This window comes from Cervus canadensis, chromosome 32, assembly GCF_019320065.1.
Source record: "Cervus canadensis isolate Bull #8, Minnesota chromosome 32, ASM1932006v1, whole genome shotgun sequence".
NCBI classification, from domain to species: Eukaryota; Metazoa; Chordata; class Mammalia; order Artiodactyla; family Cervidae; genus Cervus; species Cervus canadensis.
This window is the reverse complement of record NC_057417.1, coordinates 38,017,400-38,039,007: the sequence shown is the minus strand read 5'-3', so window position 1 is coordinate 38,039,007 and position 21,608 is coordinate 38,017,400. Positions and strand designations below refer to the sequence as shown.

Genomic DNA, 21,608 nt, shown 5'->3' with positions numbered 1-21,608 from the left:
CTGGAACACACTCATTTTTGAGGTGGGAAGTTTTTCCATGGCCATCTAACACAGCAGGGAATGAGATCTACCTTTTTGGTCGGGCAGAATTCAAGGCTCCTGGAACACACAGTTGATAACTCCCCTGGTGGTCCAGTGGTTAAGACTGTGCTCCCAAGGCAGGAGGCAGGATCCTGGCCAGGGAACTAAGATAAACATTTAAAAAGTTTTCCTGGTCAAAGTGTTTTGCAGCTATGACTTTGGAAATGAAACCATTTATTTTAGGCAATTGTGTTTAATTCCCTCACAACTGAAGCAGCCTTGGGGGGCAAGGACAGGAAGGAGGCAGTGAACCCGGCACACATTGCACTCTAATCCTAGGTTTATTCAACACAATTCTTTTACTCTACACAACAAAGTACAAACACAACATCATCTAAAACGCTACAAAGTTACAAAACTCAAAACAAAATTTATAGTACTGACTGTACAATAAAAGCTGAAAAAGCAATGTACACGCTGCCAAGGTAACCAGCAAGACCACCAAGAATACCAACACAGTGGAGTTGAGGTGGGGGTGAGGTTCTGTGATGACCTGGCAGAGCTGGCTCTCAACGATTTCAGAAAGAGGGGTCTGTGTGTCTGTGTCCTTGCACACAACACAACTACATGTGAAAAGAACCATTCTGGGCAGATGATGGTGGTGGGGGTGGTATTTGACCCTAGAGGTTAGAGGACTCCGGCTGGGCCAGGCAAACAGGAGTAGCAGTTGCCTAAAAGCACGTCTTTCCTGTGGGACTACACCGGCCCCAGGTCATCTGTGGGATGGGAAAATGGGCTCCCAGGCTGGGGCTGTCCCCACACCTGAAGCCCCTTGTTCACACCCCTGCTGGCTCTGCCGCTAAACTCTCAGGAACTAGAAACGTGGAATCGCTCTAGCTAGAAAACTGGAGGGCATCTTTACAAGCACGACCCCAGACCCACAACACTCCTGCCGCTGGAACCCCGCCGCCTGGGGAGACTGATCGCCGCCTCCACCTTGAAGCCTGCCCCGAGGGAGGGATTTCCTCCCTGTGACCCCTCTGGAAACGGACTAGAGCGGTGGGAGGGAGTCGCAGGGGCGGAGCTCCGAGCCCCGCCTATCGGGAGGAGTTGGAGCTGGAGCGGCTGCGGTGACGGCGGCGGCCTGGAGAGCGGGAGCGACGGCGCGCAGGCGACCGACGGCGCGGGGAGCGCGACCTGCGGGGAGAGGAGACAGGGTGTCAGAAAGGAAACCCAAGCCTATGACCACAGGGGTGTAGCCGCCTTCACACAGAGCGGCGTGGCTCTAACTTGCCAGTCACACAGCTGGATCCCTCTGGGTAGCACCGACAGAAGCCCTGGGGAAGACGGAAACGTTCCGGAGCCTAGGGTTCTGTCTCCGAGGGCCGTGCGGTATAGCTGGCCAGCACTAGAAGAGGAGGCATGGCTCAACCCGGCCTCTGCCAAGGCTGTTCCCTACTCCTCTGACCCTTCCGGTCTTCTCACAGAGGGCGGGCAGCGGCTGCACCTCTGTGGGTCCCTCAATCCGCAGCTCTTCCCTTCCCCGGCTGGAAGGACCTCCAAAGCCATCTGGGCAATGCTGCTTTCCCACCCCCATCAGGGGGCAGGCGGGGCTGGACAAGGTCCCAAAGTCATTGCCCCCTCACTTTGTTTTGTCAATAAAGGTCCTAATCAGCCCCCTATGAAACCCCAGAGTGACCCACCTTCTCCTCATCCGTGGGGGTGACCTGCGCCACATAGGAGGAGGTGGCAGCATCCTCCTGGGAGGGCTGAATCTCCGGGGGGGTGGCCGGGGCCAGGGGGCCAGCACAGCAGTGGCAGTGATCTCCTGGCCATCGATTTGTCCTATTGAAAAAAGGATAAAGTCACAAAATACCTTTCTAACAAGCACCTACCCTGGTGGGTGAGACAGAAAGGAGCCTGGAGGAACAAGGACAACCCATTCTGGTCACAGAGAAAAAGCAGCTCATAATCGCCATCACTGGAGGTTTCATCAGGAGACCCACTGGGGGCAGGACCCTAACTGAGGACTCCATCTTGGTGTGTTGGGATAGCCTCTTGGGGAAGCCCATTCAAGTCAGCACCTAAAGAACAGGCAGGAACTTGCTAAGTGAAGGGAAGGGCTGTGGCCCCACCCTGAGCTGGAAGCGCGTGCTGCACCTGAACGTCCTCTTTGAAAGCAAAGGAAAGGGGGCAGAAGAGAGGAGCGAGGAGACAGTCGGGGCTTCAGCAGGACAGAGATGGGGTGAAATATAAGAACTCAGGGGATGACAGGGAGGGACAATCCCAGGAGCCTGACCCAGGGTCAGGTGAACGATGATTGGCACCAGGTGACTGGATGAGCTGTGATTTGGGGGTGGAGGGGAGGGGGGAAGGGTTGCATCAGGCAAAGAAGGAACTATTTCTGGGGTAGGGAACAAAGGACAGGATGTTCAGGAGACTTCAAGTCTGTCTAAAGAAAGTTTGCAACAAGTGCCTCAGGGGGGTGAGTATGTGTGCAGCCAGTACAAAAGCCACACAAGTGAATGACACCGCAGAACGGCGAGGGGAGGCAGCTCAGAATGGGGCACGAGGAACCTGCAGGGTCTCAGGGAGAGAGAAGGAAGGAAACTGAGGCAGAGACCCAACAATCCCAGGCGACCAAGCACAGCCAGTGTGTTCCCAAAGGGTGGGTGACAGACTCGTCTACCTTCTCAGCTTCTGCTTTCAAGAGAACTTCTGAGGTACTGACTCTATCAGTACAAATCCAAGATTTGCACCTATGGTCAGAACATACTTGAAAGGCCTAAGTAGATACAGCCTAAGGTGGCCCTGGCCCATGGCCAAAAGCTAGTCCTGGTTAGGTATAGTACGGGCACTGACTATGTAACAACAAAGAAAAAAAAAAACAAAGGGAAAAAAAAGGAGAAAAGCCATCCTCTAGCTGCTGCTGCTAAGTTGCTTCAGTCGTATCCGACTCTGTGCGACTCCACAGATGGCAGCCCACCAGGCTCCGCCGTCCCTGGGATTCTCCAGGCAAGAACACTGGAGTGGGTTGCCATTTCCTTCTCCAATGCATGAAAGTGAAAGTGAAGTTGCTCACTCCTATCCGACTCATCATGACCCCATGGACTGCAGCCTACCAGGCTCCTCCATCCATGTGATTTTCCAGGCAAGAGTACTGGAGTGGGTTGCCACTGCCTTCTCCCATCCTCTAGCTGGCTGCCAGTAAAAACCAAGCCCTTCCATTTCTTTCTGGAGACTGAGTGGTTCCATTCAGCACAATACAAGAAGACAGAAAAAAAGTCCTACCAGAATCTTCAAGACAAGGTGGAATACTTATCATCACACACATCCTGAATGTGTCTAAGCATGCTAAATTTTTAGCAAGTGCTCAGACTCCGTCAAACACAAGACTGACACTCTCTAAAACAAAGGCATGACTCACAAAGTTAAGAGCTGATGCCTGCAGAGTGACAGATCCCAGTTTATGCTGAACTCCTAAAAACACTCCAGGGGGGTTTAAGTAGATTGAAAGATTTAGGACCTAAGTACCAAGGAAAATTTTGTACTATACAAACTACCAGGACTCAAGGGCAATTATCTTTCAAACATGTAAGAGGGACTCCAAGGATGCCAAGGTTCTCAGGGGTTCAGGCTCTTCTCCCCACTCAGCCTGGCAACCCACATGGGGCTCGGGCAGTTCTGGCTCAGCTCCGCTGCCTGGAGGACATAAGCAGCAAGCAGGCCCATCGAAACCCACACTCCTTAAAGTGCTGCCTATTCAAGATGCAAAACGACTGACAAATGTTCACAGTCCTTCAAAGGTTGTTAAAGCCAATACAAAGTGGCTGTAAACGTTGTCAACAGTTAAGATGCATTTTAGGAAAGAGGTAAAATTTGTGGATTCAGAAAGTTATCCTAAAAATGCTGTTTTAGCAAAACAGAGAGGATTAAAAAAAACTCAGAGAGGATTAAAGAAAACATTCCCATATAAAAATGATGTTTCAAAAAAAAAAAAATGTTTCATTATAGTCAAATAACTTTGTGAAGAAAAAAAAAAATCCTTCATTTGATCCTTAAGTTTTAACAGATTGAAATATTCTTAAAATGCTAATATATTCATATTTGATGAATACTTTTTCAAGAATAATGCTCTGTAAAACATGTTTTTGGTAAACACACACCCACTGAGTAAGAACTGGAATCTTGACAGAGCTCCAAGGAAATTCTCACATGCAGCCAGACTGGAAATCAGTTCTCATCGCACCAGGTATGATGGGCAGCTGGTCTGGGACAGGTCAGAGCAGGGCTGGACTTACCTCCATCCATGTGCTTCAGCGCCTTCTCAGCCTCGTCTGGATTCTCAAACTCCACATAGGCGTAGCCTTTAGACAAATGGGGGTGCATCCTTTCTACAGGCATGTCAATCATTTTAATTTTCCCATAGGTGGAGAATATCTCCATGATGTGATCCTAGGGAGGAAGAAGGGTCACTTAGGCTCACCCTCCCATCACTTGTGTAAAAGTCAGAGAACTCACCACACAATGACCACACCCTCAGCACACACACAAAATATATTCCGTTAAAATGAAGTAACCAGTGCTCTACTTGGTCACATGCCACCAACTCAGCCCTCAGAAATGCTGCATTTTACGATTACCTTCTGGCAGAGGTGGGCTTCTCATTTTCCATTTTAAACATCTGCAAGAATCACCCCAGTGTCCACTGGACAGAGCAGGACTCCTCACCTTGGTCACATTCCTGGTGAGCCGCCCGATGTGCACTTTGGTGGGTTTTGGGGAAGGGCTCCGCCTCTTCCTTTCCTTCTCATCTCTCTTCGGTGGCTTGGACCTAATTGAAAAATACAAAATCCTATCAAGACAGTGAAACTCCTTTTTTGGTCTACTTTGGTAACAACTATGGTAACCTTATAGCCCCAGTCTGTAAATTTAGGTCCCAGATAACTTGAGTTTTGGAGGCGATCCCCCGAACCAACCAGTCCCCCGTGGAGAAGAGGGGCTGGAAAGGGGCTCACTTTGAGCGGGAACGCCGCCTGTTGTCGTGTCTGCGCCGAGAAGGGCTCGGGGAGCCGGAGGAGCTGCTGGAGCTGGAGCTGCGCGACGTGCTGGAACTTCCCGAGCGGCTCGAAGCTGAAGACGAGCTGGAGCCGCTGCTGGAGCCCGTGCTGGTGCTAGAGCCTGAGCTGGAGGTAGAGCTGGACCGGGACCTGAGGGGCAAGAGGGAGGGGTCACGGGCGGGAGCAGTGCTTCCTCACTCCAGACAAGAGGAACTGCTGGGCTCATATTCTCAAGCCTCATGGCTTTCCCCAGCACCCATGGACACCCTCCAGCCCCGTCCTAACAAAGTCCTTGCAGGGACAGAAACAGCATTTGTACCGTGCAGTGACAGGACTGCTTCCTACCTACGCAGAAGCCTTGCCTACTGGGAGGAAAAGGAGCCGTCTGGCAAGTCAGAGCCCCGGCTCAGCTTGGAAGGCAGCTACTGACTGACACAGGCTGGTTTTCAACAGAAGGAAAAGAAAAGAGCCAGGCTAGGGTGATCCAACCACAACTCCAAATCAAAAGCATGCAAGAGAAAAGCATAACTCAAGATGTCGCATTCCTAATGCCTCCAAAAAAGGAAAAAAAAAAAAAAAAACACAACCAACACCGTCCTCTGTATGATCAGAGCAAAGCCCAAACCAGTCTGCCATAAATTAGTCCTCTGAGTCCTTTCTTTATCAATAAAAAGACAGAACACCCTGCAGGCTCTTTGGGAAGGAAGAGGGCCATGGCCTGGCGAGGCCCTGACCCGCCAGCCCCACCTGGTGCTGCTGCTCCCGCTGGAAGCGCTGCGCCTCTTCCGAGTCTTATCCCTGCCGCGATCCTTCTCACTCGACTCCTTGGTGGCCCCTTTATCTTTAGAGCGGTCCTTGGACTTCTCATCAGAGCGGTCTTTGCGTTTGGTGGGAGAAGGCGCCCTGGACAGTGAGGGAGAGTGTGAGACGACATGCCCCTTGGGCTGAACCCTGAAACCACAGCACAACCCAAAAGGGGATGCAAAGGGCTACAGAAACCCCAGACCACCACAGAGCAAAATGGTCTGTGGCTTAGGACACTTTCACTGTAAAATTCAAGATATTTCCAATGTCCCCCTTTCTGAGGGTCCCTAGCAACAAGCACCCCGAAAGTAGCACTAGAAAAATCTGACAGAAGGATTACCTAGTGCTGGACTTTTTATTATTTTCTTTGACTCCTAGCAAGCTCTTCTTTTTCACTCCTGATAAATCCATTCTCCCCTTCTGAGGTGTTCAAAGCAGCAATGGCGGCCTCACTTATCTGAACTCTCACGTCTAACTTGAGTCTGAGAAACGATCCCTAATCGATTGCAATTTACGCCAAAGTGCAGCCTAATAACAAGATAAAAGGATTCAGAGTAAATTGGCAAGGCAACAAATCTACTTTGCAGTCAAAAGCTGAGCACAGGAGCAGGCAACAAGGAACACAGTCAGCAGTGATTATCTACCAAGCCAGGAACACCCGGGCTGGGCCATTTCTTCAGGGAATCCCGCCCCCACAGGAGGCACTCAAGAAGAACCATCAGCTCAGCTTGTCTTTTTCTTAAGCAATGGTGTGGGTGGTGGTGTCCTGTTCTTTGACAGGTAGTACAATGCCCATTTCTCACCAGTTTGACGGTGAGCCCTCTACAGTCCTTTAGAGACACTACAGGAGCACACGGGCAGGCAGAGCAGAGAAAACCCTAAGTGACAGGATTCGACCTCTCTTCACTGCTGGAATCTTTGCAGGATACATTGGATAGATATTATGACTGGAAGCAAAAACCATTTCAAGTGACTGGTACCAGTATCAAAACATTTAATAACCAAACAAATGAAACGTCCCCCATGAACATTTAAAAAGTAGTAAAGTGAGACAAAACACAACAGAAATGTAACCTGTAGAATCTAGGTAGTGGTTCTGTGACTATTCGGTGCACTAAATTTTTTTCAACTTTTCTGTATGCTCACATTTTTGGAAATGGATGCATTCACCACATGTAAAGGTTTAGCTAAGTTCCAGGGCTGGCGCATGTACTCAATAAAAGGTCATCAGTAATACTACGCAAGAACAAATTATTAATTCATTATGCGCTCTGTTTCCTGGGGCTGTTGCCTTTAAGTATTTCCAGTGAAGTTTTGTGTAATTTGCTTGAGTTGCAGAAGCAAAGATCTCAGGATGTTAGCCTCAACTACTCGTATCTCACCTTCCTGTAAGTAACCTGGACACAGCCCACCAATCAGGATCCTGTTCCCATGTGTGCACTGCTGCCAAAATGCGGGATAAACAGTCTGACTCAAGAAAGAGTGCCCAGCGGTGGACAAGCAAATGAGATTGCAAAAGAGAGTATTACCCGTGCTGTTCTTTTCCAGGGCTATAACGTCTTTTTAGACATTATGTCTCAAAATGAGAGGGCATACACACAAAAAAAGAGCCAAAATTTAAAAAAATAATAATAAATAAGGCACTACAGACACTCAGCAGGCAAACTGTTTACAGTTAGTGTGCTTGCTTAGACAATCAGTGAGTATAATTCAGTGCTTAAAGAGTCTGAAGTCCTCCTGTTTAGGTTTGATTCAAAGCTTTGTTGTGTCTTTGTATCAATCCCTTAATCATTCTGAGCCTCAATTTCTCATCAGCATTAAGGAGAGACAGAGTTCCTAAGCTTCATAGCTGTCAAGAATATAAACCAAATTAACCATTAAGAGAGTCTTGGGGATCTAGTTAAGGCTCAACAAATGTTAGCTAATATTAGGAGAAAGGCTTTGGAGGCTTTTCTCTGAGGCAAACTCTTGGCTCTGAAGTCACACAACCCCTGAGTGATCAGCAGGGGTCCCTGGACTGCCCCTATTACGATCACCAAGAGTGGTATTTTCCAATAGAAAGAGAGCCAGCTACAAGAGTACTCTAAAATTTTCTTGGAATTAGGTTGCAAAAAAGCATTAGTTAACAGATGAATAACTTTAAGTAATGTATTTATCTGACACACTACACCCCAAACATAATCTTTTCACCAATCAGCATACAAAATGATTAATAAAATATCCATGCTTCCCCATGCTAAGCTTTTTAAACACATCAGTTTCAACTAGGTACATTTCAAGTACTCAGTAGCCACGTGTGGTCAGAGGCTACCTTATTACACAGCTGACCTAGAATATATATTCTAGGGCCCCACTCCAGTCCTAAAGATCTGCTCTTTGTGAAAACAAGCACCACCGTTTATTCTTAAAACTCAATTAAGAACACAGAGTAAGGGAAGGCTTTTCTGGGTGTGGCCAGAGGGCTAGAAAGCAAAGGTTGATTCTGTTTACACAAGTTCAGGTAACAGGACCGTGGTTACCTCCCCCATCCTTTGGAAAGGTGCGCGTCCAACAGCCAAAAATAGGAGAGAACAATTAGTTATAGCTCGAGTAGATGGCGTTTCAGCTCACATCTTCGGAGCACCTTCTCCATTTAAAAGTACATTTCAGGCACAATTCATGCGAGATTGGAAAAGGCCACGCCTCTGCTCCGTCGGTTTTAACTTTCCTGTATTCTCTCTTTTGGGGTTACCCGTCAAACTGGGCTCCAAGACACTAGGGGCCGTATCCCCAGGGGCTAGCACCGGGAACGGCACACAGGAACCCCGCAGAGGTTCGTGGAGTCGATGTTTGAAATTAATGGCTTCAAAGGGAGGGTAAGTCGGTCAACCAGGGCATCCCAAAAAGCATCTCGTACCCACCGGCCCCGGCCCCGCACGCGACCTCGGCGCCCCGCGTCCGCGTTCACTCACAACTCCCCAGTCCAGGAGCCGGGCCGCGGGCGCTTCCAGGGCAGGGCCCGGCGTTGCGGGCCTGGGTCTCCAGCCCGGTGAGAGCCCGGACGGCGGAAGCCGAGTTCCCGGTCGCTCCGAATCCCGCGGGCCTCACTGGTCCCGCTGCAGAGCCGAGGAAACGAGGGCGCCCTTCCGCCCGCCGCGGCCCCGACCACTTCCGGGCCGCGGCTTCGGCGCCTCCCACTCAGCCCGCCCCGGGCCACACTCTTTCTTCTCAAACCCGGAGCGACGCCACAGGCCCTGCCGTCACCACCGCGTGGCCAGGGAGCGGGCCGGCTCCACGATGTGCCCCGCCGAACCTGGCGGGCGGGCCCCAAAGCTCGGATGGGGTCGGATTCCCCCTACTTACATCTTCCCGCCGCCGCGACCTCCTCCCGCTCTTCTCAGCCTCAGAGGGCGGCGCGGCTCTGGCGTCAGGATTAGGGAGCGGGAAGGCGCGGTCGTCCGGCGCGCAGCGATGACGTCGAGCGCCTCGGCCAATGGGCGCGAGCGAGAGTGTTAAAGGGCCAAGGCCTGTTTGGGAAGAGACGCGACTGGGCGCTTACTCTGGAGGGTCGACCGGTGCTTCCCCGAGCGTGCTGCATGCCTCGTGGGGTCGTCAAGCTGGCAGCTATCGGGCTGGGAGGGCTGCTTCGTGCGGACAGTTCACTGGCTGGCGCGGAGCGGGTTAAGGCGGCCGCGGGCCCGCCCTCTCCGTGCGCGTGCGCACCGGGCGCGCTGCGGGCCTGGCAGCGTCCTGGGTCGCTGGGCTCCGGACCCCGCCGCTTCGTGGGGGGTCCCGGGAGGCCTGTCGGCGGGGTTGGAGGAAGTGTGTGCAGGCGCTGCACGCTCTGGCGGCTGGCCGTGGGCATCAGTAGGGCAGAGGCGGCTTCGCGAACAGGGCAGTTGCGGGGATGGGTTCTGTGCAATTACCGCGCATGGCGTGAGGGGTTATCCTGTAGGCGCAGATTCTGTGCCGGCGGAATTGTACCGGGAGGACAAGGCAGGGGGTAGTGCAGCCAGAACAAGCGGGCTGCAGAAGGCAGGGTGGAAGACAGTGTGCAGAAGGGAACGCGCCTCCGAGGAGCTGACCCTGCCGCTGAGGCCTGCAGTAGAAGGGCATGCCCAGCAGAGGGAACAAAAGGTGCGAAGGCTCCCTGGAAGAAACCGGGGCTAGGAAGGTGGAGTTTAGCGTTTGGAGGAACAGAGAACTTGTGCAACATACGGCGCCAAGGCTTCATCCTGCACTGTCAGAGCGTTCTGGCAAAGGCAGGAAGCTGAGGGTTAGAGGCCCAGGACCAGGCAGGAGGCTGTTGGAGTAAAACCCGGCGCTGAGCGGGCCACTGCTTGCGGGGTTTTTTTTTAACCGCTGTGTCCCTCCCCTCTCCGAGCTGCGCCTGGCAAGCAGTCAACGTTTCGTGACTGTTAGTGGGGAGAGAGAAGGTGCGCTCCCACCCTAGACGGGCGTGTGAACAGGTAGGTGCCGCAAGGAAGAGAAGGGAACAGAGTCAAGGCCCTTTTTGGGGGGAAGGAACCTGTGTAGCTTGGAAATGGGTCAAATATCAGGGGAAAGGACAGGACAGACCATCATGGGGCTTGGTGGCTCCGGATGGATGGATGGATCTGTGATTGAAGTCTTCGAAGCATTGCTTTCCTCTCCATGTGGTTTTCCCAGCCAGTGGATGGTGGCCCCTTCCCTTCAACCAGTTCCTCTGGCCCTGTCCAAGGTGTCAAGTGTGCCCCTAAAACTAGCCTGGGCTAAGGGGCATCTGAGGAGTTGGGGACGGAAGACAGTTCCCGGGGTGGAGGGGTGGGCAGCCTGCCTTTTGTGTCCTCTGCCTTGGCACCAGCACACCTGGGAGGTGGGGGTTGGCAGTCAGTCTGGGTCCCTGTTCCCCTCTGCATTTAGATTTGGGGCATTTATTTCTGCATCACTGTCACAGCTGCCATGGCCACTGATAGAGGCTTATGTGGGACAGAAGTGTGGCTCAGGCCCTGCACCAGTGAAGAGGCCCAGAGGGTCAGTGTTGTGGGGGGGTGGTGTGGCCTTGGTAGGTCAGGCCTGCATCTCCCGGAAGTCTATAAGGAAGTCACGGCAGCGTGTCAGAGCCCCGTATTCAATGCCACATCAGTGTGTGCCGGGAAGGCTTGGAATCCAGAGCCTTTGCCCAGGGACACAGTGACACCCAGGGTGGGGACGGGGCAAGCCCGTAATCACCACCGTGGCGGAAGGAGGACGGAGACACAGCCATCTGGAATCTGGGTTTTGTTTTTTGTTAATGTTCTAGAGTAATAGAATTTGGCATGCAAGTAAAATTTTTTTAAACACGTTTTATATTAAATGTAAAAGCATGATTTATTCACTTACGAATTTAATCCAATTTGTTTCTAAAATACTGTTGATTTCATTATCAAGTGTGTTACCAGCTGTTGAGCTTTAAAATTTTCAGCATCTTGGCTTTTGCCATTTTGAGACTCAGCAGGGTGTGTTTGGAAGGAACATGAGAAAATAAAACTCTGGAGGTCCCCCAGCCCCAACCTTCCAGGAGTCCTGGGTTCCTTTCCACCCAGCCCCCAGTGCCAACTTGCTGAGGCCATGGAGATTGAGGGCCCGGGAGCTATGGCCTTTGGGGATCTCAGGAGGTGGTTGGTGTAAGTTTGATGGATGGGGTGGGGCAGGGCTTTCCTGGACAGGGCCCTGGGCAGCTAGCGCCAGGCCTGGAGCCCCAGACTGGAGGCATCCTGTGCCCCTGGCCAGTGTCCTGAGCCCCTCTCCCTTAACCCCCGGGGTCGAGGTCCACCTGCTGATAATGTAGGGCTGCACTCACTTTGAGGAGCATGCCCCCATCAAGGCATACTGTCCCCCTGCCTTTATCTGCTATGGGCCTGATGGCCTCTGCAGTGCCTGCCCTTGCAGACTGGTACCCTGCACACTGAAAGGGCCAGGGAGTGCCTGCGCTGAGTTGCTCACGAGGGCCACACAGGAGCTTTGATCAGGCACTTGCATCCACTTGTGAAGCATGTCTGCCCACTGCTGACAGACTCTATGCCAAGGGCAGGCATGGTCCAGCCAAGTGGAAGAAAGGGGTTTGGGTGGGGTCAGGGCGGCTGTAATGTATCGGTGACACTGGGAGAGGCATTAGAGGAGGAGGTGGGTCAAGGGGACTGACTTCTGTCTGTAGGGGTGAATGCCTGCAACCCCCGAAGGAGCCTTGGAGGAGGAGGCGCCCAAGGGGAGGTGCTGGCCTGTCCGTCTTGGGAGCCAGGCTGGATCTGAAAGGGCCTGCCAGTTGTGACGGTGTGCAGTTGTAGGGAGGCCTCCCTGGCTCTGTGTCTCCGCAGTGTGGGGGCTTCGGGTCCTGAGCACCTCCCCCGGCCCCGAGAGGCACAGACTGCCCAAAGGAGGGGCTGCAGGGCTGGGGGCCACTGAGCAACGGGCTTGGGGGCTTGTGCTGGTTTTCATGCCTAACCCTGACCTTGGTGTTGGGGGTGCCTCGTGGCACCCCTGTGGGTCTTCTTGATGCAGAAGTGGGTGGAGTTTAGCCTCTCTCAAGCCAGGATGGCCCGTCTGCAGGTGTAGCTTGGACCCCTAGCACAGACAGCGGGGTGTGGATGAGGGTGGGTGGCACTCACCTTCACACTGACCCATCTGTGTGGGCGTGGGGGTCCCAGGGGGCCTTGCTAGCTCATGCCACAAGCATCACACTGGTCCCCAGAGGTGAACTGAACAGCAGCTGGTGTGGGGTGTCCCTCAGATGAAGCTGCAGGAGATGACTGCCCTGGCTGGCAGTCTAGCCGTGGGTCAGACTTTTGGAACCCTCCCCTCAGCGTTCCCAGGCTCTGGTCCCACAAGGGTCAAGTCTGAGTGCCCTGGGGCCTTAGGACACCACCATCTCTGTGTTGGAGGACCGGGACTGAGTTCAGTGGGGCTGGGGGTGAGTCCAGCCCAGGCAGGCGGGGCCGGCCCCTCCTCCACCTGCCTGTGTGGTCCTTCCCAGTCTGTGAGCACCTGGGACCTGCCTTCCAGCCTTCCCCTGGAGGTGCTGACCTTGGCTCCCTCCCCCATTTTGCTGGGCTTTCTCTGCCTCAGTCTTTCTGCTGCTTTGTGAGTCTGGGCCCAGGGGTCCCCCAAGGTCACCAGACTGGGGTGACCTTGGCTTCCTCTCAAGTGCCGGGCTAAAGATTTGGGGTCGGGATTTGCCCAGAAACTGTCAAGTTTGTTCTGCTTTTCTGAGCCACTGCAGCCCCAGGGCTAGGGCCCTCTGGCGGGGGCGGGGTGGGGAAGTGGACCCTGGGGTTTGGCCACAGACCAGCAGAGAGGCCACACCCAGGTCTTCCTGGCTGAGGTAGGGTCTCATCAGCCCAGGTGGACAGTGAAGGTTCACTTCCTCTATGAGGCAGCCTGCCCAGAACAGGCACCGCGGAGACTGCGGTTGTCTCCTGGTATCGGGGGGTTCTTTAAGCGGGGGTATGCCTGGCTAAATAAAAGGTTGTGTCTCCCAGCTTCCTGCATCTGGTGCGGCCATGGGCCTGCGTTCTGGATGATGACAGGAACACACAGTATGTAACAGTCAGGAGCTGTGCCCTTCTGCTCCGCCCCCTGCTTCCTGCTCAGTCATCCGGGATTTCGGTGGCACCTTGGACCCTGGAAAGTGACCTTGAGGAGGGAGGCTTATACCTCGATGGAGCCGGCAGGTGGGTCTGGCTCCCTGAGACCTTGACCACCGGTGACGGAACACCTGCCTTCTCTGGACTTTGTACTCAGCAGAGAAATAAACTCTTGTCCTTTGTAAGCCCCTGCGGTGTGGTTTTCTGGTGTGTGCAGCAGACTCGGTGCAGTCTCATGCCACAGGGGCTGCTCTGGTGACCGTCTACCTGGCAGCTCTTCCCCGTGGTGAAGGCAGAGGAGGGGCTCGGCCTCAGGCCCGCCCCCCTCCCTTGGGCATCACCACCCCCCTTCCTTCCTGAGGGCCTTCGGTTCTGGGTGCAGCCGTTAGGCTGAAGGATGGTCCCTGTGTCCACCGACCGTCTCAGCGGAGTCACACCGCGGGCAGGACTCTTTCACAGGCCTGGCTCTCAGCCCTGTCGCAACCTCTAGCCCTTGGGAGCTCAGGCCGTGCAGGCAAGGAAGGCATGACCTCGGCCCCGGTGGGCGTGGCAGCCATTTGGGGCCAGCATCTCTAGGGACTGTCTGGCCTGGGAGGTCTGAGTAGAGTGGACAATGCTGGGGGTGGGGGTGGGGGGGACAGGCTGACCCTCCTGTTGGAGAGCCTGTGGGTCCTGCTGCCAACCCTGGGCTTGGAGCTGCCACAGCTCAAAGCAAACCACCAGGGCTCGGTGTGGGCTTCTGAGGCCCTAATCCTGGCTTCTGGAGGACACGTGACTCCAATGCTGGGTTCCCAGCAGCCTTGCAGATAATCTGGGGGTGCCATGTGGACCCTAACAGTGGCACCCATCTGTGGCTCTTGGGGTGTCTCCTAAGCGACTCCCCTACATTGCCAAGAGCTCTGTGCAGCGTGGCTCGTCTCCCACCTGCCGTGTGCCTCCCCTCTGGTCCCCGCTGCTGCAGCTAGGCTGTGCCTACACCCTCCTCTCCACGCCTGCCGACAGGGTTTCGGATCACCAGAGCCCCGCTTTCATCCTGCCAGTCTCCGCACGTCTCCACCTCATCTCCCACCAGCGAACTCACCTCTTCCCGGGACTGTGCTGTCTGATCTCGGCGTGCGTGCCTCACACATGCTGTCCTTCAGTCCTGAGCACCTTGCCTCACACCGTGTTTTGTGGCAGTGAAGGGAAAAACGAAGAATTTCTAAATTTTATCGTAGGGGTTAAAAACAAGGCCAGGATGCCCTGCAAGAGGGCTGCTGGGAGATATGCAGCCCAGCCCTGCTGGCCTCTGTCCCCCTCGCAGAACTGGCAAACCCAACCCGGCCGCAGCAGCCACGCACCTGCAGACAAGCCGCAGCCCACCTCTCAGACGTTTGCTGTTGGGCAATGTTCAGGGCCCCAACCACTCCTGTGTTTATTTATTTTTTTATAACATGTAACTAAATGAGAATGTTTTGAAGATCCTTAAAGGGAGTGACAGCTACTGGAAACTATTTTCAGCATTCATAAGCTTTGAGAGACTAATAAAAATGCAAAGTTGAAACTGTACCAAAGGAACCGAAAACAAACCTTTTCTAAGCCCATGAATTCTAAGAGACTGTAAAAGGCTCAGAGATTCAAATCACAGGAATTTAGAAAGCTGTAAGAAATAACGATGCACCCATCAAAAGGGAGCTGACACTGAAGAAGACATTTCTGGAAAATGGTGTTGCGCCTATGAGAGGCCTTGGAGCCAGAGGCCCCGGGCTCACCCAGACCCGCACCCTCCACCAACCCGGCCTTCCTCTTCCCTCACCCTGGATGGAGGGTCTCTCGAGGGGCCATTTATCCAACCTGCTTTTGTACTTGCAGTTTAGGCTTCTTCTGCAGCAGTGAGTTCTATAAACTTACTGCAACTTGAGAAAAATGAACTCTCGCTTTCATCTGTTTGTTCTGTTTTTCTTTTTTTTTTTTGGCCATGCCTTGCAGCATGTGGGATCTTAGTTCCCCGACCAGGGGTCAAACCTGAGCCCCCCCTGCATTGGGAATATGGAGTCTTAACCGCTGGACCACCAGGAAGTCCCCCTGCTCTCCTCTGGAACTCGATACAAGAGGCTTGTCTGGGGCTGGGTGGGTGTCAGGGCCGCGGGCTCCATCTCATGACTCACAGACCATGGTTGCCTTCCCTCCCAGCCTTTATTTTCCAGACGATCACCGCACATTAGGTGCGCCCTCCACGGAGGGCCGCTCAGCCCCAGGTGGTCCCCGACTGGCTTTCCGGCCCATGGCGTCCCCCTGGAAGACGCTGGTGGGATGACGCCGGGTGCAGGGCTGGCTCTGTCTGGTGCAGTGTCCACGGTCTCCGGAGAGGGGCTCCCAGGACACGCGATCGTGCTGGGAGCCGAGACCTCAGCGTCTAGTCCTGCCACGTGGCCCCTGGGGATGGCGACGGGCACCCCTCTGTCCATACCCAGGCAGCCCATCAGCTGGCTGCCCCGGCCTGCCGGCCTTCCGCTTCACCAGGTGCGAACGTGGGGGTGTGGCTGTGCCCTCCGCCCAGACCCGCGGCCTGCCCACACAGACGATCGTGATTCTGGAGAGCGGGCTCAGGACCACCTGAGACGCGGGCCCGCCTGGGCTGCTTCCCGGCTTGAGGGCAGCGACACACCCAGTCCATGCTGTGCCTTGATTCTCATCTCCATCGTAGAGAACAGTGATCAGAAGAGAGGTGCGGGGCGGAGTGGGTGAGGAGGGAGAGGACGCCCACCGAGCGCCCAGCTCCTCACGGACCCGCGTCCTCGGTGGATGGCTGCAGGTGGGCGAAGCTCAGGAAGACCTGCTCCAGAGAGGTCTGGCTCACGGAGTAGTCATCCACCCCGTACTTCTCCTTGGCCTTCTCCAGAACGCCAAATACCTGGGGGAGTGGAAAAGCGGCTGTCAGCCAGCCAGGGCCAGGAGCCTCGGCGGGTCTGGGAGTCCTCTGGCCACAGGGGGTGGGAAAGACACCGGAAATCCCACCCCTGCCTGGGGTGAGCAGGCCTGGGTGCCACACCCCACCCTGACTCTTCCCAGCTGTGTTCCCTCTGCAACTTCCCTTTTTCATCAGATTTTTTTCCCCCTATTTCAGATATTTTGGCTATGAATATCCCAAATCTAGTAGGTCCTGGGGTGAGTGAGAAACAGTTTTAGTGAGAAACTGAAAGCGATTGTCCCTTGGAAAAAGCTGACTGGAGGAGTGACTGCTAGGGGCCCGCTAGGGCCCAAGCTCACCTTCGCCCAGCTGAGGTCATCGCCGGGCAGGTGGTAATGGACCATCCCTTGGTGCTCATCCTCCAGGACGCTGCCTACACAAAGGAGAGACCATGTCACCCCGAGGGCCAGGCTGGATGGCCAGTGGTCTTGGCCCCGGAATCGTGACTCTCATCCCAGTGCTCAGGGGTGCACGGACGCACGGCGCCCTCTGCGGCACATACCTGGGAAGGTCAGGCCCACGAACGCCTTGAACTCCTCCAGTGTCTCCTGCTGCCCGTCACTCCGGATCTTGGCCCGTAGGGAGTAGCCGCTGCCAAACTTGCTCTTGAGGTGCTGTGGGCTGCCCAGGCACTTGAACTGACCCTGCACCATGATGGCCAGCCGGGTGCACAAGGCTTCACACTCCTCCATGCTGGGGAGAGGGGGTGGAGTCTGATATAGCATCGGGGAATGCTGATGCCCACCCTCCACGTCAAAACCGTGCACCTGGGCGAGTGCTGACGCCCAGATCAAGCTGTTCCTGATTCCCACACTCAGGGTGTGGCCCACTCGCCTCACAGACTCTTCACCAGAGGCTGACAGGTCTATCCACCCAGCCCCTCCCGGCCCACCCAGCCCACAGCCCCCATCCTGGCTGGACCTGTGGGAGGTGATGACGATGGCCTTGCCGGACTCTCGGGCCCGTGCCACGGTGTCCCAGAGCAGACGCCGGGCCACAGGGTCCATGCCAGTGGACGGCTCGTCCAGGAAGATGACCGCGGGCTCCCCCAGGAGGGCAATGCCAGTGCTGAGCTTGCGCTTGTTGCCACCGCTGGGGCCAAGGAGGCGTGGGGGAAGGCAAGGCTGACAGTTAGTGTGGGCTCCCAGGTCCCAGCAGAGGACAGAGCCCAGGGATGGCAGAGCCCCCAGAAACGGGAACAAGGTGAACGTGCCTGGAAGGCCCACCTCACAGAGCAGGAGGCCCTCAAGAGCTGTGCCCAGGGGATCGGCCTGCAGCCCACAGAGAGCAGTACCACTGCCTGTCTGCACCCAAGGGGGCCTGACTGGGGGCCCGGCTGGGCCTCCAGAGGGGAGTACCTGCAGGGTAGCCCTTCTCATCTAGCTCTGCCTGGGCCTTGCTGCCATATCCCTGTGGATCCTGGAACAATGGGTGGGAGCCCCTGACCCGTGTGCCCCCTGATCTATGGTAAGGGATACCCCAACCCCACCCTGGGAAGGTCTGGGGTCACCGAGTTGGGATTGAGGCACACCTGTACGTCCTGACCAGCTTGTTGGCATGCGGTTCCAGAAGCAGACCCCGCAGCGTGTTCTCTACGCATGCGCCAATGTGGCGCTCGGGGATGCCCCGGAGCCGGGCGAACATGACCAGTGTCTCCCGGCCTGTCATGTGGTCCAGTAGGGCATCGAACTGGGGACAGTAGCCGATTCGCTGCCGCACCTGAGGTTGGAGCACAGCAGGGAGTTGGCAGGTCAGAAGCCTTCTCTCAGGAGATCTCCTCAAGGTGGTCCCTCAGCTGGTGCTCCGGCCCTGGCGGCTACCCTCTGCCAAAACTTGCCAAGTGGCACTTCGGTGGGGACACTGGAGAGGCTTGCCTGGCTCAGTGAGGGCCAGGGGCACTAGGAGCCAGACTGCCCCCAACCAGGGGTCAGAGACCGGCCAAAGCCCAGTCTACCCTGGGCAGCAAGGGGGCGGACAGCTACAGGAATGCCTTGATTGTACAAAGTGACTGAGTCTACGCAATGCTTTACAGCTGAGAGATATCCACTCTTTAGTTCATCGGATGTTTAACAAATGCCTAACGTGTGCTGGGACCTTCCCTTTCTCCCTCTATTAAGACATGTCTGTTGGCTACACCTTTGGGGCGGGGTGCAGCCTAGGCAGATGGTACGGCAGCTGGTCTCCGGTGAGTGGCCACGTTCGGCAAAGCCAGAACGCCGCGTGGCTGGCCTCCAGCTCCAGCCACGTTCGGCAGCTGGTGGGCACAAGCATGCCTGGGTTCTGTGGATTCCAGAGATGGGGTTTCTTTTTCTTTAACCTCCTCTGGGTTCTCAGGCTTCCAGGATCTGGTCTTAACTGGCTTGGAGACCTTCTTGGCTGTGACCATGGCACTTACTATCTCTCCTCCATTCTCTCCCTTTCAACTGGAGCGCAAAGTAAATGTGTCTCAGGCTCCTCACCCTGGCTTGCATTTCCTGGACCGTTTATAGATTCCTCTTCCTTGCATGCCTTTTCAATCTTGTTTATTTCTCTGAACACAGGAAACACGGTTGTTTTATAATCTGGGTCTGGTAACTGCAAGTCCAAAGTGGTGGGCTTGATCCCCTACAGAGCCCTGGTGTCTGTGGGCTCCAGCCACTGCATGGGGTCTCCTCTGTCTGCTTTGTTTGTGTGCTGTTCACAGGCCTTGAAATACTATGTGAGGGGTTCTCGGAGATCCAGGATGAAAGCCTTCCTGCAGACGGGGTGCTCTGTGTGCTGCAGTCGGGCATGGTTGACTGGGAGCCCGAAGCCGGTTCAGTAGATGGTGTCACTCCTGGGCACAGGCCCTTCTCTGCTCCTTCTGCAGCCATGCTCAGCACACGGGGAGCTGGATGACCCGCTTCATGCTAACCCAGAGGGGCGGCTCTTCATTTCTGCCCCCTACACACAATAAGGTTCTTAACCCACGCTCGAGTCTCAGGGGACAGAGTATCCTCTGTGCCGGGGTGGCTCCTGCCTGCAGACTCCAGCTGGGGGTCATCACTAAGCCTCTCCCTCTTCCATGATCTCAACCACGTGGTTTAAGGTTAACCTTGCATCCAGCTCCTGGTTCTTGGTTTGAATGGCCCAGGGCACCATTGCCATCACTGTGCACACAGACTGGAGTCCTTTTGAGAGGGCGGAGTTCTGTGGGTGCCTCTCTGGGCCCAGGTCCAGAGATGTCACTAGACCTGGGTTGGGGGTGACCCAGTCTCAGCCTGCCCGCCTGCCGCGCCTGGTCCCTTCCGGCCCTGGACGCTCTGATATAGCCTCACCCCTCTCTCCACCACTTGCTTAGCTCTGGCCGCGGCCACTGCCTTATCTTGCTGTCCCCGAGCCGCGAGCCAGAGGCCAGCCTCATCCCTGCCTCCCTGGCCACACCCACCTTCCCGATGTCAGAGCTGATGCTGTAGCCCCCAACAAAGGCGTCCCCACAGGTGATGGTCTCCTCCCCGGTCAGCATTTTGAAAGTCGTGGTTTTCCCGGCTCCGTTGAAGCCCAGCAAACCGAAGCACTCCCCTTTCTGGACCGCAAGGGACACCTTGTCCACGGCGAGGAGCGGAGCCCGGTGCTCGTACACCTGTGCGTGCGCGGAGAACACAGCCGTGCGGAGGCGGGGGCAGCTTGCCGGAGCAGGGAAGTCTGGGTGGGGCCAATCGGGGGCGGGACCAGCCGGAGCGGGGGCGGGGCCGCGGCGCGGGCCACCTCACCTTGGAGAGCTCCTTGATGATCAGAGGCGTGTCCAGCAGGGAGTCCAGGCTGGGGGACAGGACGCGGTTCCTTTCGTCCATCACATCCTGGTCTTCAGGGAGCGCCGCCGTCCGGGTGTACACTTCTGTCTAGTTGTTTGGAAAAGAGATGCCGGGGTGAGCTCCCCCGAGGGGTCCGTTCCCGTGGCAGGAAGAGCTAAAATTAAACTAACTAAGGCCTCCCAGGCCGCTCACCCCAGCTCAGCCCCACGCGGGCCGACTCAGGTCTCCCACAAAGAGAGCTGGGAGGCCATCAGGGCTGACAGTCGCCCCGAGGAGACACACACCCCTTCCCTTAGAAAAGCCTAGTGTCTTCGCCCCATCAGCCCTGGGGACACCTGTCCTGCAAGTGCTGTCTCGGCAGGTTTTGTTTGGGGAGGAAATGTATGTGACAAACATGAGGGCGCCGCGGCCCCCAGGTCTCCTGGGAGACTGAGATCCCCGAGGCCCCAGGCTCCCTCGACCCATGGCTTCAGAGAGCCCCAGGGGACGCTGTGAGCGCTGCCGGTGGACTCCTTGCGCAGTGGCCCCAAGGAAGGCCGACCTCGGTGTCAGGGTGCCCCCCCGCAGAGCAACTGGAGGCCCGACAGGTACCCGGAGCGACTCACCAGCGCCCGCCTCCTCCGGAAGGCACACAGGCAGGTCTTCAGCCTCCATAGCAGGTCGGCCTCCACAAGGAAGAGCAGGGTGAGGTAGGCAAACCCTGAAGCGGCCATGGAGGTCACGAACCTGCCGACCCCCGGGGTGCTCCACGCGTAGAAGTTCTCCTGGTACTGGATGTCTGTGCAACACGGGACAGGGTGCTGCACCCATGGCCCGGAGCGCCCCTCCCCTTCGGGGGTCCCAGCCCCTCCAGCCCTCTCTCTGCGACCCGGAAGTGACTGCGCCCAACCCCTGGGTGAAGGCTGCACAGGTGGGGCCCACTGGGCCTCTGAGGGCGTGTCACAGCCACACGGGTACCCAAGAACTGCCCGCGTTTTGGCGGCTTCATCTTCGAGGTGGCCCTTGTGCCTGTGAGGGGTTCAGCCGTCAGGAGTAAGGCCTGGACACTCACTGTATTTCCGGCAGTAGTGGGCTGCCACGTCGGAGGAGGTGCAGTACCGCCTGGTCTCGTAGTTCTGGTAGAAGTTGCTCACCGCCATCCCCAAGCAGTGGTTGGGAAGCACCAGGAACACGCGGTCCAGGGTTCTGGAAAGTTCTTCTAACTTGACTGCTGTGGGGAGGAAGCACAGGCCAGTCAGCGCGGGAGGACACACTGCACCTGCACATGCGGTGCAGGAAGAGCTGGTGTTGGAGTTCCCCACGCAGCCCAGCCACGCCTGCCCCAGGGATCTGGCACCGGGCCTGCTCTCCTGCTGGTGCGGGTTCACGGGTGCCGTGGGGCAGGGCCGCCTGGGCACAGGGGCTGCAGCACAGCTGACAG

At 55.9% G+C, this 21,608-nt stretch overlaps 3 protein-coding genes across 10 annotated transcripts in view; 1 reads left to right on the top strand and 2 right to left on the bottom strand.

The window, feature by feature from the left end:
• Positions 1–343: 343 nt before the first annotated feature.
• On the bottom strand, positions 344–9,405 carry RNPS1 (RNA binding protein with serine rich domain 1). Of its 5 annotated transcripts, none has more exons than XM_043454872.1 (8): positions 9,228–9,383; positions 6,226–6,413; positions 5,829–5,984; positions 5,040–5,231; positions 4,753–4,855; positions 4,323–4,476; positions 1,725–1,866; positions 344–1,218 (listed from the first exon to the last, which is right to left on the bottom strand). In XM_043454872.1, the coding sequence occupies exons 2-8, from the start codon at positions 6,294–6,296 to the stop codon at positions 1,119–1,121; spliced, it is 918 nt and encodes a 305-aa protein (XP_043310807.1). In that variant the 5' UTR covers positions 6,297–6,413; positions 9,228–9,383; the 3' UTR covers positions 344–1,118. The 5 variants fall into 5 exon arrangements, with proteins under 5 accessions (XP_043310807.1, XP_043310809.1, XP_043310811.1 ...); XM_043454874.1 differs by lacking the exon at positions 9,228–9,383 and adding an exon at positions 8,837–8,974; XM_043454876.1 differs by lacking the exon at positions 9,228–9,383 and adding an exon at positions 8,786–8,803.
• On the top strand, positions 9,336–13,672 carry LOC122432920. The gene is made up of 3 exons (XM_043455220.1): positions 9,336–9,340; positions 9,383–10,001; positions 13,361–13,672. Exons 1-3 carry the CDS (start codon positions 9,336–9,338, stop codon positions 13,400–13,402), a joined length of 666 nt encoding a protein of 221 aa, XP_043311155.1. The 3' UTR covers positions 13,403–13,672.
• A 1,949-nt stretch (positions 13,673–15,621) lies between these two features.
• ABCA3 (ATP binding cassette subfamily A member 3) overlaps positions 15,622–21,608 on the bottom strand; it is a 40,919-nt gene continuing 34,932 nt past the window's right edge. For 3 of the 4 annotated variants that reach the window (XM_043455934.1, XM_043455933.1, XM_043455935.1), the window contains exons 26-34: positions 21,240–21,398; positions 20,794–20,966; positions 20,147–20,275; positions 19,822–20,016; positions 17,947–18,134; positions 17,337–17,507; positions 16,918–17,108; positions 16,715–16,788; positions 15,622–16,358 (exon numbers count right to left, since the gene is read on the bottom strand). In XM_043455934.1, the coding sequence (XP_043311869.1) occupies positions 16,227–16,358; positions 16,715–16,788; positions 16,918–17,108; positions 17,337–17,507; positions 17,947–18,134; positions 19,822–20,016; positions 20,147–20,275; positions 20,794–20,966; positions 21,240–21,398 (1,412 nt within the window). In that variant the 3' untranslated portion in view covers positions 15,622–16,226. The remainder of the gene's footprint in view (positions 16,359–16,714; positions 16,789–16,917; positions 17,109–17,336; positions 17,508–17,946; positions 18,135–19,821; positions 20,017–20,146; positions 20,276–20,793; positions 20,967–21,239; positions 21,399–21,608) is intronic. The other variant, XM_043455936.1, reaches the window with a different exon arrangement.